We start from the raw sequence: 14880 nt of genomic DNA, 5'->3' as shown, positions 1-14880 counted from the left end.
ATCAATAAAACTAAAAGCTGGTTCTTTGAGAAGATAAACAAATTGATAAACCATTAACCAGACTCATCAAGAAAAAGAAGGAGAGGACTCAAATCAATAAAATTAGAAATGAAAAAGGAGAAGTTACAACAGACACCGCAGAAATACAAAGCATCCTAGGAGATTACTACAAACAACTCTATGCCAATAAAATGGACAACCTGGAAAAAATGGACAAATTCTGAGAAAGGTATAACCTTCCAAGACTGAACCACGAAGAAATAGAAAATATGATCAGACCGATCACAAGTAATGAAATTGAAACTGTGATTAAAAATCTTCCAACAAACACAAGTCCAGGACCAAATGGCTTCACAGGTGAATTCTATCAGACATTTAGAGGAGGGCTAACAACTAGCCTTCTCAAACTCTTCCAAAGTACAGCAGAGGGAGGAACACTCCCAAACTTCATTCTATGAGGCCACCATCACCCTGATACCAAAACCAGACAGAGATGTCACAAAAAAAGAAAGTTACAGGCCAATATCACTGATGAACATAGATGCCAAAATCCTCAACAAAATACTAGCAAACAGAATCGAACAACACATTAAAAGGATCATACACCATGATCAAGTGGGATTTATCCCAGGGATGCAAGGATTCTTCAATATATGCAAATCAATCAATGTGATACACCATATTAACAAATTGAAGAATAAAAACCATATGATCATCTCAATAGATGCAGAAAAAGCTTTTGACAAAATTCAACACCCATTTATGATAAAAACTCTTGAGAATGTGGGCATAGAGGGAACCTACCTCAACATAATAAAGGCCATATACGACAAACCCACAGCAAACATCATTCTCAATGGTGAAAAACTGAAAACATTTCCTCTAAGATCAGGAACGAGACAAGGATGTCCACTCTCAGCACTATTATTCAACATAGTTTTAGAAGTCCTAGCCACGGCAATCAGAGAAGAAAAAGAAATAAAAGGAATACAAATTGGAAAAGAAGAAGTAAAACTGTCACTGTTTGCATGTGACATGATACTATACATAGAGAATCCTAAAGATGCCACCAGAAAACTACTAGAGCTAATCAATGAATTTGGTAAAGTTGCAGGATACAAAATTAATGCAAAGAAATCTCTTGCATTCCTATACACTAATGATGAAAAATCTGAAAGAGAAATTATGGAAACACTCCCGTTTACCATTGCAGCAAAAAGAATAAAATACCTAGGGATAAACCTACCTAGGGAGACAAAAGACTTGTATGCAGAAAACTATAAGACACTAATGAAAGAAATTAAAGATGATACCAACAGATGGAGAGATATACCATGTTCTTGGATTGGATGAATCAATATTGTGAAAATGACTATACTACCCAAAGCAATCTACGGATTCAATGCAATCCCTATCAAATTACCAATGGCATTTTTTACGGAACTAGAACAAATCATCTTAAAATTTGTATGGAGACACAATAGACCCCGAATAGCCAAAACCGTCTTGAGGGAAAAAAACGGAGCTGGAGGAATCAGACTCCCTGACTTCAGACTCTACTACAAAGCTACAGTAATCAAGAAAATATGGTACTGGCACAAAAACAGAAACATAGATCAATGGAACAAGATAGAAAGCTCAGAGATAAACCCACATACATATGGTCAACTAATCTATGACAAAGGAGGCAAAGATATACAATGGCGAAAAGACAGTCTCTTCAATAAGTGATGATGGGAAAACTGGACAGATACATGTAAAAAAATGAAATTAGAACACTCCCTAACACCATACACAAAAATAAACTCAACATGGATTTGACACCTAAATGTAAGAGTGGACACTATAAAACTCTTAGAGGAAAACATAGGAAGAACACTCTTTGACATAAATCACAGCAAGATCTTTTTCGATCCACCTCCTAGAGTAATGGAGATAAAAACAAAAATAAACAAATGGGACCTAATGAAACTTCAAAGCTTTTGCACAGCAAAGGAAACCATAAACAAGACAAAACGACAACCCTCAGAATGGGAGAAAATATTTGCAAATGAATCAATGGACAAAGGATTAATCTCCAAAATATATAAACAGTTCATGGAGCTCAATATTAAAGAAACAAACAACCCAATCCAAAAATGGGCAGAAGACCTAAATAGACATTTCTCCAAAGAAGACATACAGATGGCCAAGAAGCCCATGAAAAGCTGCTCAACATCACTAATTATTAGAGAAATGCAAATCAAAACTACAGTGAAGTATCACCTCACACCAGTTAGAATGGGCATCATCAGAAAATCTACAAACAACAAATGCTGGAGAGGGTGTGGAGAAAAGGGAACCCTCTTGCACTGTTGGTAGGAATGTAAATTGATACAGCCACTATGGAGAACAGTATGGAGGTTCCTTAAAAAACTAAATATAGAATTACCATATGACCCAGCAATCCCACTACTGGGCATATACCCAGAGAAAACCATAATTCAAAAAGACACATGCACCCCAATGTTCCTTGCAGCACTATTTACAGTAGCCAGGTCATGGAAGCAACCTAAATGCCCATCGACAGACAAATGGATAAAGAAGATGTGGTACATATATACAATGGAATATTACTCAGCCATAAAAAGGAACGAAATTGAGTCATTTGTTGGGACGTGGATGGATCTAGACACTGTCATACAGAGTGAAGTAAGTCAGAAAGAGAAAAACAAATATCGTATATTAACGCATGTATGTGGAACCTAGGAAAATGGTACAGATGAGCCGGTTTGCAGGGCAGAAGTTGAGACACAGATGTAGAGAACAAACCTATGGACACCAAGGGGGGAAAACCGCGGTGGGGTGGGGATGGTGGTGTGCTGAATTGGGAGATTGGGATTGACATGTATACACTGATGTGTATAAAATTGATGACTAATAAGAACCTGCAATATAAAAAAACAAACAAACAAACAAAAACAACTAATACTAAACTTTCTTTGGGTTATTTGTATGGAAATATGTTAATATAAATGTTTCAGACATTACATGATAAAAAATGTAAAAAGAAATACATATATATATATATATACATCCATATGTAAGGACTCTGCAGATGAAAGATAGTTCTATGGCTCATAAGAAATGCTAAAATTAAGAATGGTAAAAAGATTGATGTGAGGGGAGAAAATAAACTTCAAATCCACTCCTTTATTGTCTAATTTGAAAACATAAGCCACCTACTAAAATGGCATTTTCATTTAAAATGTGTCTATTGAGATAAGCAGAACAGACAGATTAGGTACAACCAATGTGAAGAATAAAATTCCATTGCACGTGACAGTGCTTTGCAAATTATAAGAGAAAGCAAGTGTTCGTTGTAATATTAAAAAATAACAACTACATTATGGTACCTCAATATAATAGAATTTAATGCAGTTAATTAAAATGACAGTAGAGAATAATATTTAATAATATATATAGAAAAGTATCCACAACTTACTGTTATGTGAAAAAGATTATAAAACTATAAGCGTAATGTTGTAATATTTTTGTGAAAACCGATGTCTGTTGGTTTGTGTGTGTACATAGTCACACCCTAAGAAAAGCACCAAAAGACAGTTATCTCTGGGCTAGAATATATATTTTTATTTTTCCCCTCTAAGTATTCTCCAAATGGCTAAAATTCTTATTTTCTTATTTTCCTCTGCATTTTCTAAATATGCCAAAACACACAACTTTTATGTCACATATAATAAGAAGAGAGCTGAGTTTGAAACCTCAATGTATAGAATGATAAAAACAGAACTTTCTCCTCTATTAGCAGGGAATTGTCATTATAGCTCATCCTATTCTATGCTCTGGGATGACTTCACTTTCATAGATGCACAGTTGTATCTCACTGCATACACAGAGCTCTGGGGAACATGGCATGCCATCCAACCACCACAAAGGGAAAACAATATTGCAGTTCATTTGGATGGAGCACTCTTACCACATTATCTTTAGCTCTTCACCTGAGAAAAAAAGACCAGCAGCAGAACTTGGGGAATTGGTTTCATAGAACCCATCATTAGATGATCTCTGAGATTCATCCCAAATCTGTGGTTCTATGACTCTATGAATAATAACTAATAATAGCTATAAAATATTATGCATTTAAATGTATTAATCACTTATTTTAAGCCAAGTCCCACACCAATGGCTTTATACATGTGTCCTTTGATGCTCATATGTTTTCCTACAGAAATCATCACAGCCATTTTAAAGACGAAGACACTAAAGCTATCAAGATTACATACTTTTTTCATTTTCACTCCTGATAGGTTGCTTGAGAAAGTTTCTAATCTATATCTATGTTTCCACAAAGTCTGGACTGTTTACTACTTTCCGACTACTACTTTTCTGTCCTACTTTTCAGAATGCTTATGACAGAGGGAACAGTCAAGTTGCAGTGAGCCTGGGGGCTTTGAGAAGTCCAAGGTTGGATTCAGAGCCAGGTGGGTGAAACAGTCATAATGTTCCTCATCATCCTTGCTGGTCTCAAGTAACAGAGGGAATCCAGTTGATGGGCTGAGGGGGCAGCTTAATCATTTTAACATGGATTCTGATGAAATCTCCAACATCCATTACCGCAAAGGACCTGATTTCCATTCACCAGGATGGAAAGCTCCAACCTCACCCAGAAGCTCTAACCTGTGCACATGGGCATGTTTGGGGATGTGAGCATGTGGTACACAAAGAAAGAAATGATTGCTTAGCTAACTTTTTTGCCATTTAAAAACTATTGCCTGGTTAATATTTAAGCCTTTTCTAAATGGCTAATAATATTGCCTAGAAAATATTTTAAACTGATTAACTACCTTGTCTCAGCTCCGTCCCGTCCACCCTCTTCCCAGTGGGTGAAGACGCTCATGACTTTGTTCTTCCATTTAGTTGTTAGGTGACTTTTAGTAAATTATTTAGACTTTCTGAGTCTCCATTTTTACTTCTTTGAAAATGTGAAAATAATACTCATATGGATTTTAAAGCGTGAAATTTAAACAGAAATATGTGAAAATTCTGAGAATAAAGCATAGACTAAAATAGATACACCATAAATATTAATTTCATTTCTTTCTAGTGGGCCCAAGCAATATGCTTTAAAATGTGCAACATTATCCAATTATTGGTCTCACAGAACTAATTTTATAGAAAAAGGTATATGTGGACAATATCAGTTTCACAATGAGTTAAATCCAACTTAATGCATTTAAACTTTATTACAGATACCACAACACATTTATTGCTCATAAAGAAAAATCCTTGGAATATATAGCTGGAATTTTTCACACAAAATCTCAGATTATAGAATTTGACACACAAGGTTAATGCTTAGAATTGTTTTAGCTGTCTCTTACAATGAGCCACTAATTATATGTGTTTGGTCTATTTGTCTTTTTTTTTCTTGATTTCTTCTAAGTTTATTCATGTCCTCTATTGTAAAACTGAGGCATTTCTAAAATTTTCTTAAAGTGTTATGCTATGAATCACCTTACCATTCTATGAATTACTTTCAATAAGATTATCTTTTGTTTTTTTAACAGTTCTCTGACAAAAATGAGACATTTACACTAATATTAATTTTTCGGGCAAATGCATCAGTGGCCATGGAGATTAAATAACTTTCAACAGGTCTCATAGCTAAAAAGTGACATATTTAAGTTATTTTAAAATGGAAAAATCTTACAATGTGGCAACTTAAAGTATCTGATTCTAAGAGTCCTTATAAACATGAGGAAATGAAAATTTTGGAGAGAAAAAATCATATAAATAAAGCTGATACAATCACAAAATGAAATAGACAAGATATTGAGTAGCTCTCTCATTTTCTAGAAGCATGCATCCGGAAATGATAAGGAAAGATATACCAAACCAGGCCTTTAGGAGATTACAACTTAGCATAATTTTTAGTTTTGAAAAAATATTGCTAGCATGCAAAGACAGAGTGAAAAATAATTACTTTGTGATATTTTTAGGATACATTTATTTCTTTCATGTTCTTTTATGTTTTTTGGCAATAAGCCATAGAATACTCTCCCCAAGTAAGGTTTTGGATGAATTCCTAAATTAAATCCACAAAATAAGAAACAGGCAGAATATTACTGATTGATTCCAGACCTGAAGAGCATAAAACGAGTCTGTTTAACATAAGTTAACTGGAAATGTTGTTGCTTATCACTTGTATCAGAGTATAAATGAAGCATTTAAATATTTTAGAAACTAATGTAAGCTTCCCCCTTGGCTAAAAATTAAGTTAGTCCAAGTAAATCAGTATAGATTTCACGAGTAATGAGCAAAAAGGATTCAACTCTTCTGAGTCTGCTCATTTGCATTTTCCTGAAATGGTTTACTCTGTTGATTTATGAGACCTTTAGATGAACATGATAGTTAGCTGAGAGAATTGCATTTAATTGTTGTCACAGCTATAGAAGTAAAGGGCTTTGTCAGAGAAATGTTCTCACTGGAGATGCCTCATTTGCAGCAGTACTCAATTTGGGATTGAAAGCTATGGTATTGGGGCTGGTGCAGCATGTATCTCTCTCTTATTCCATAGGGAGTGAGCTGGGCTGTCCTTGCTCCCCAAGTCCACCTGCACCTCGTTAGAGAACAGAATGTCTGCATGCCACACCACAAGATCCCCACAATGACATAACTCCATTCAGAGACTGGCGTGACTGGGCTGGGTTTCCCCCACTCAGCTCTTGTATCACTAAGAATCTGGCAGCCAGTTCCGTCCTGACAGAGTTTACAGCATATATTGGTGGATTCTTGTCCACCAAGCAGAGCATCTGCTTTAAGAATTAACGAAAGCAGTGTCGAGACAGTAAGGTAAGTGCTGTTTTAACTATAGCACTGGGGATGCTGACTGTTTGGGACGGTGTTTATTGTTAACAGGAACAGAAAAAATTCCAGAGCAACTTTGCCAATTGCTATTCAACAGCAAATCCACAGTTTTGAGCATTTACTTTCACATTTTGCTTAATATACTTTCCATGATTTATGGATTTGAGATACATTTTATACAGTCTATAATGCCTTACTTAGCTAAGGAAGTTATAAAAAGTTTCAAGGTTGGAATGAGAAAATTAGACACAGTGAAAAAGTATGGCATTTAAAATGTTTGCTATTTCATGCTAATTAGTTAAATATGTTAGTATTGTTAGAACCTAATTTTGGAGCAAAGAAGGGCCATTTCAATCAGTCATCAAAATATTTTGCAACAAGTATGTTGTTATAATTTGTTATAATTTGCCATAAACATTTTATGCTGTTATAAAATGTGAGCTAAAGGATTATTTATTTCTATTTTGTTAACTTTAAAGATTTGGATTGTGGATGTATGTCTTAAGAAACAGGAACGTGTTTTAAAGAAATTCTGGTAAATATGATTTACTTTTTGAAAAAAAAGCATTTTCTTCATAGCCACAGGTATTTGAAAAAACTGGGGGACAGTAAAGCATGGTTTTGCTTCATAATGGAGTCATTATACGGTTACAGATTCTCTTTGAATTCAGAGCCCTTGTTTTGACTCTGCCAAAAAATATGGAAGCATTTTCCATTACTATTTGCACTATAGTTCCCATGTCTAGTTTAGTGTATACTGAATTAAACTAAGGTGGAAGCTTATTAATGAAGTAAGAAAAATCTTTACAACATTAACATAACTGTAACTCGTAAAGAATCCTATAATTACATTAGCACTATGTAATAGATCTCATGGCCAAGTCCTGTCAACTAAATTAAATGACTCCATCATAATCTTAGAGAATAATTTACAAAGAATCTGGCTACATTATGTCAGTTATAAGAGTGATTCTAACAACGTTTTTGAGTGTTTCATCTGCTAAAATAAAGTGCTTTATAATTCCAAGTTACAGCAAAGCAAAGATGTTTAAAATTCCTGATAGTAGAAAATCCTGCTTATCCCAAACTACCTAGATCCAAAAGCTTGTACCATGTTTCTCACAGGAAGAGATTTTATTTTATGGTATCCACTGGAATGTGGATACTGCTTCACATTAACAATTTCCCTCCCAGAGTTACCAATTGCTCAGCTATAACTCCTCATTCTACAAAAGCCCAACTCTTATATCCTATTTCCCTTTACCTAAATTGCTGACCCGGTGCTTCCCCAAGCGATTGAAATGTACTTCTTTGAACCTCACCTTAGAAAGAGGTTCATATGAGAAGATCACTGTTACAAATTGTTTTTAATTTATATTCTCAAATTTATCCTTTCCTACATGGCTCTTAATGCCACTGTTTAATACAGACTTTCCTCAGTTCCACATCTCTCCCACTTCCATTCAGTGAGAGCACTAAAATCCAGATAAGCAAACCCTGCCTTCTTAAATTTTGACATGAAGAATGTAGACAAATTGTGAGTGACTGAGAGAAAGAAAAACATTCATTCAAATCTTTGAAAAGAATATCATTCTCTACCAGTTAGACCTCTTTCTAGGTTTAAAAAAATGTTTAGAGTTTGTGACATTTCCTTGATTAATGAACATTAATTTTACTAAAACTAATATACTAAATATTAATTTTCAAACACAGTTTTGTAATGTGCTTAGAAACATAGAATGTTAAACAATAGGTGAAATAATATGCACACACCCCCACCAAGACTTCTGTTCCCCTTCCTCAGAATCAACAACCATAAAGACATTTTTAAAGGAACGTGCCACGACTGCCACCACGCCCCCTCCACACACACAGAAGAACAGCTTTCCTCCAGACAACATCACAGATTGCCCACGTTCTCAGTAAGGATCTACTTAATGAGACATTTCAATGATGTTGAATGGTGGGGTAGAGGGTACAATTTACAATTGTCTTCTCGTTTTCGTTTCTTCTGGTTTTGAAGGTATTCTGAAGCAGTGTTCTAACATGGTGGTTAATGGGCACCTCCCAGAAACCTCTTGCAGGAAGATATTTAATTAAGGAAGGACCTAGAGAGGTTGACTGGGACAGTTACGCCTGGCTCGCCCAGAAGGGGGCGCACGTGAATGCAATCTGCCCTGGAATCTGTTCACTTCCCCACCCATTGTAAACGTATATCCTTAACCTACTCCTCAAATGCAAATTAACAAGGCATCATTAGTGCAGTAAAAAAAAAAAAAGCACTATAAAATAATAAAATTCACATTTGCTAATGCATTTTCTTTCTTCTTAGTATACTTTTCCTGAAAGGATACTATTTTATAATAATACATGTTTCCACTTTATTTAGGATTCAAAGCATTTGCCAAAATGAATCTAGGTATGTTTCCTCTCCTCTTGGCATTAATTGGCTGTGCCAGCGGCAGCTACTATGAGGATTATGATTTCCCCCTATCGATTTATGGGAGATCATCACCAAACTGTGCACCAGAATGTAACTGCCCCGAAAGCTACCCAACGGCCATGTACTGCGATGAGCTGAAATTGAAAAGTGTGCCAATGGTGCCTCTTGGAATCAAGTACCTTTACCTTAGGAATAACCAGATTGACCATATTGATGATAAGGCCTTTGAAAACGTAACTGATCTGCAGTGGCTCATTCTAGATCATAACCTTCTAGAAAATTCCAAGATAAAAGGAAAAGTTTTCTCTAAACTGAAACAACTGAAGAAGCTGCATATAAATTACAACAATCTGACAGAATCTGTGGGTCCACTTCCCAAATCTCTGGTGGACCTGCAGCTCACTAACAACAAGATCTCGAAGCTTGGCTCCTTTGACGGACTGGTTAACCTGACATTTATCCACCTTCAACACAATCAGCTGAAAGAAGATGCTGTTTCAGCTGCTTTTAAAGGTCTTAAGTCACTTGAATACCTTGACTTGAGCTTCAATCAGATGACCAAAATGCCTTCTGGTCTCCCAGTATCTCTTCTAACTCTCTACTTAGACAACAATAAGATCAGCAACATCCCTGATGAGTATTTCAAGCGTTTTAATGGATTGCAGTATCTGCGTTTGTCTCATAATGAACTTGCTGATAGTGGAATACCTGGAAATTCTTTTAATGTATCATCCTTGCTGGAACTGGACCTCTCCTATAATAAACTTAAAAACATACCGACTGTCAATGAAAACCTTGAAAACTATTACCTGGAGGTCAATGAACTTGAAAGTAAGTAGAAAACTGTGCCTATGATTGATTGATGTTTCCTCGAGGTTTTAAATGCCTAAGTTGTGCGACACAAATACTGCATCTGGCTCCAGTTTAAAAAAATGAAAATGCCAACAAAATATTTCTCTAGAATATAGAATTCTAGCTGAGTTATTTATCCAATATCTGGCTTTGCTTTGGAGTGTCCAGATAAGAAACCATTAAGGTCATAGAATTTAAGCACTCATTTCTTCAAATTTAATACTCTGGGCTAATTAATCCTGCTGTGTTATCTCTTGATTTTTATCTGTTTATTATTTGCCTCCTTCATGACTTCGATTTGTGTCTACATTTATTTCTTGACAAGATGTAGCTGAGGGAGAAATCAACAAGTCCACAACCAGCAGAGGCTTTTACATCTCTCTCCTGCTTGTCCCCAGAGCAGCCCGTGTACACTCATGGCCTCCTCTGACATCTTTACTTGAGACTCAACATATTACTCTGCTATCATGACCATCATCTATCTCTGTTATCCCTGTTACAGTTGGTGTGTATGGTCTTCATGGTGTTCTTATGAAGACTGTGAGAAAGTTTAAGGAGGAATATGAAAAGGGTTTGGAATATTTTTTACTAGAATTACAAAGCCCCTTTTCTTATACACAACCCTTCACCTCATTTGATTTTCCCACAGTTTCTCCTTCCTTTCTCTTACTTCCATAGTTTATTTTTCATTTATCTGCTGGGTGGGAGTTTGACCTATTCCACTTGAGCTGCTTATGTACTCTTCTGGTCTCCTGGGACATTTTTCAATTTAAGCTATAAAGATTCAGATGGGAAACTGACATTCACCAATCCCTACCTCATTCTTTAATTGAAGTTGGAAGAAGAAAAAACCTATAATTCACAGATGAAGTTTTTAAAATGAAAACTCAGGTGGGAAACATTGATTCACATAGTAAATGATTTTATGTGCAAAATAATCTATTGAAATTGAACATCTTTATATTATAAAAGTTGGTTCCCTTGTCATACTGGGTAAGGATATTGACACTCTTATCAGAAAAAAAATTTTCAGTGTGCCTTATTAATATAGTTCTGCAATAGTAATTCTGTAATTCTGCAATAGTTTCATGTAACTCCTAGTAGGGTTGGGGTGTTCTCATGAAGGAGACCATGACTGCCGACTCTGCAATGCCATGTGTTCTTTCTTGTGTCTGCAAAGCTTGTTTGTCTCATAATACACAGTCAAGCTATCAGAGCTAAACCCTTACAGCTGTTTCCAGGGGAAAATTCACTATGTGGCAATAGATGGTCCCACATTATAAACATTTGTGGTCAGGAGGAAGGATACTCAGACAGGCCAAAATGCTAACGGGATTTAAGACGTTTGAGGGCTGAGGAAATCCATTAGATTTGGTGGGTGGAGGTTAGCTGCAGGAGCAAGACTACCTCCTACTCTGAGACAAGAAAGGGGAGAGGTACAGATGCAGGGGCATTTGAAGGTGGAAAAAACAGTTTTCATTGTGTGAGTAAAAAAGGAAGAGCCAATGCAGGAGATGGGACAGATGGACTATGGGAGAAATGCCAGCAGCTGCTCAGTGCCTAGCTGAGACTGAAATCCCAATGCCCAGCACATATAGTCATTGGAAAGTGAGTATTTACCTTTCTCCCTTCCTTATCCTTGACATTTAGGTTTACATATTTCAGGAATTCTTGCCGTGTGACTTTGCATGTGTGTCTTCAACTTAGTTTATCTTTCCGCATAATAATTATGCATACCAATTGCCCACTTTCTCTTAAGATAAAAAGAGTCTCTTAATGTTTTTCTGATATTAGGAAATACCCAGCCAAAACCAATTTGTCATATTTCAAACTTGCAACTTTAAGCATTAAGCTAGTCACAGATCTTCCTAGTGTAAAGCAATTTAGAAAACAGAAAAAATTAAAAGGACACTAATAATTATTTAGTACATAATATGTGCTAGCACTGTGTGAAGTGCTTTACATACCTTAATTAATGTAATCTTCATGGCACACAGTGTGATAGATATATCTAAAAAGAAGATCTGATAAATGTCTCAGATGGTAAACGACAGAGGTAAAAAACTAATATAGACCGAAACCCATGTTTTTTCCATTGTTCCATACTTCAGAGGCAGATACCATAACCAAGAACCCTGGAATTTGACAGATGAGTTATTTAAGACAACATCTTAGAGGAAAGGACTGCAGTGTGTTTGGGCTTCCACTGAAGTCTTTGTTAGCTAGAGTTGAAGAATGAAAGAAAATAATACGATACAGGACCAGATAACGTTAATCTGAAATAGACTTGGGCAACCATAGGCAGTTTCTATATACATACACAGACCATGCTATCCAGTAAACTTCTTAGTGTCCATTAAAAATTAAATCAGTTGTTCATTTGTGGCAGCTTTTTGACCACAGAAGAAAAGGGCATGAGCTGAGATGGTGGACATTCCATGATTTGGTTTTTGCTTTGGAGTTTTGAATCTCTGTCATGAAGTGCGGTTGTTGGAAAACTGTTTAGAGTTCATCTATTTAACCCCTTTTATTTTAAGAGGCAAAAACCCAGAATACTTACACTGGTGAGATTGCTCATATAACAGCACCAATCTTAGGTTTCCTCAAGCTAGACTTAATATTTCAAACTAAAGCTTAGACAATATGACACACTCACTGAGTGTCCTTCTATAAGCAAGTATTTCTAAATCAAGAACTTAAATAAGTTCTCTTCCTTGAAACATTTCATTAAATCTTCTGACCTACCATAAGTATTCTTTACTAAATATTGCTGGGCTATTTGGTAGTCTGAAATATTCCTTTAGTAGTTCCAAATTCAAAGATACATCAAATAAGTGGGAAAAAGTTTTATTGGATATTATTATAGGTTTGAAAGTTTTTAAAAATGATGGTTTCAAGCCCATGTACTAAAAAAAAAAAAAAAAGATTGAAGTGTTTCATTCTTTAATTTTCCAGAGTTTGAAGTAAAGAGCTTCTGTAAGATCCTGGGACCATTATCCTACTCCAAGATCAAACATTTGCGTTTGGATGGCAATCGCATCACCCAAACCAGTCTGCCACCTGATATGTATGAATGTCTACGTGTAGCAAATGAGATCACCGTTAATTGATATCTACTAATTCCAATTATACTGAAATATATCCTGGAACAGCAGTTTATGGTTATGTTTATTTGTGTGTCAGTTTTTATAGTATTCATTTTTTGTTGCTGTTTATTACTTCCATAAATTTCAAATTCTGAGGGAAAATGTTTTGTAAACATTTTACTACTTTTTTAAAAGAAAAGATGAAAGGCAGGCCTGTTTCATCACAAGTACAGACACACACACACACACACACACACACACACATAGACAATAAAATTAATGCTTTATTTGTAAATTTAGTGTTTTTTTTCCTATCTCCTGTCAAATGATGTGAAAAGCTTTTTACTGGTTTCGTGGAAGTCAGCCAAGTTTTATAATTTCTAAACCTTAACTTAATGTGCCAAAAAGCATGGATTACATGCATATGGATGTTTACTGTCTTGAAGCAAATTATCTCAATGTTCAAATTTCAGTGTTCAAATTTGTTTAGCTGAAAAATAGATGGTAAATTTTGAGACAAATGATCTTGCAAATTAGACAAAATTCATGAAACCACATACAATTAAAGCAGTATTTTTAGTGTTAGGAATATATACTTACCTAATGAAACTTTTCTTTTCTAGAATTATTTTTCACTCTAAGTCATATGTATGTTTCTTTTTGATTATTTGCATGTTATGTTTAACAAGCTAATAGCAAAATAAAACATAGCAAATGGGGTCACTGTGTTTGACTTCTTGTGAAATTCATATCTCTCCTATAAAAAATAGATAAAATAATAGATTAGAATTTTAAAAAAATCTCTAGCCTGAAATATTTTACTTATGTTAAATAGAATTTTTCATTAACTAAATTATCTGCTTCTAGCATCCACCTGTAAAGAGTTTTAAAACACATCTTACAACATGTACTTAAAAGTGTGCAGATCCCAATTGTGTCCTACAGTTCAACTCAGTTCTGACGGTATGTGCCTGGAGATAGTGTCAGATTGTACAGGTTAAGGGTTCAGTCCTACAAGACTGCCCTCCCTCCCCACTTCAGATGCCAGTTGAAAGCCCAGATTGTTACCTCCACTTCTGACCAACAAGCTATACATCAGAGGTTCCCAAGACCCTGTCCTGGACTTGAGGAATTTGCTGGAGCAGCTCACAGAACAGGAAAACTCTTTACTCACTAGATTATTCATTTATTATAAAATGCTACAACTCAGGGGGGACTTCCTTGGTGGTCCCGTGGTGAAGAATCCACCTTGCAATGCAGGGGACACGGGTTTGATCCCTGGTCGGGGAACTAAGATTCCCACATGCGGCTGTGCAACTAAGCCCGCGCGCCACAACTGCTGAGCCCACGCGCCTCAACTAGAGAGCCTGCGTGCCGCAAACTACAGAGCCCACGTGCCCTGGAGCCTGTGTGCCACAGCTAGAGAAGAGAAGAAATACCTGCACGCCACAACTAGAGAGAAGCCCATGTGTCACAATGAAAGATCCCGCTTGCCGCAACTAAGTCTCAACGCAACACTCCCAAAAAAATAAATAAATGAAATAAAATGATACAACTCAGGAACAGCCAGATAGAAGAGATGCAAGGCAAGGTATCGGGAAAGGGTGCTGAGCTTCCATGCCCTCTCCAAGC

At 35.9% G+C, this 14880-nt stretch overlaps 1 protein-coding gene across 2 annotated transcripts; it reads left to right on the top strand.

Moving 5' to 3' along the window:
* Positions 1–6697: 6697 nt before the first annotated feature.
* On the top strand, positions 6698–13316 carry LUM (lumican). Of its 2 annotated transcripts, XM_068561306.1 has the most exons (4): positions 6698–6852; positions 8672–8789; positions 9257–10141; positions 13118–13316. In XM_068561306.1, the coding sequence occupies exons 3-4, from the start codon at positions 9277–9279 to the stop codon at positions 13270–13272; spliced, it is 1020 nt and encodes a 339-aa protein (XP_068417407.1). In that variant the 5' UTR covers positions 6698–6852; positions 8672–8789; positions 9257–9276; the 3' UTR covers positions 13273–13316. The 2 variants fall into 2 exon arrangements, with proteins under 2 accessions (XP_068417407.1, XP_068417406.1); XM_068561305.1 differs by lacking the exon at positions 8672–8789 and having other exon boundaries at positions 6701–6852.
* The last annotated feature ends 1564 nt before the right edge of the window (positions 13317–14880 follow it).

This window comes from Eschrichtius robustus, chromosome 13, assembly GCF_028021215.1.
Source record: "Eschrichtius robustus isolate mEscRob2 chromosome 13, mEscRob2.pri, whole genome shotgun sequence".
Taxonomy (NCBI): Eukaryota; Metazoa; Chordata; class Mammalia; order Artiodactyla; family Eschrichtiidae; genus Eschrichtius; species Eschrichtius robustus.
This window is presented reverse-complemented; position numbering and strand designations above follow the sequence as displayed.

What these genes read in the sequence shown, in the direction of transcription:
- LUM (XM_068561306.1), top strand. Translation starts at nt 9,277, where the DNA reads ATGAATCTAGGTATGTTTCCTCTCCTCTTGGCATTAATTGGCTGTGCC. An exon ending in GGAGGTCAATGAACTTGAAA is followed by an intron (nt 10,142 to 13,117) that starts GTAAGTAGAAAA and finishes TTAATTTTCCAG; the next exon opens with AGTTTGAAGTAAAGAGCTTC.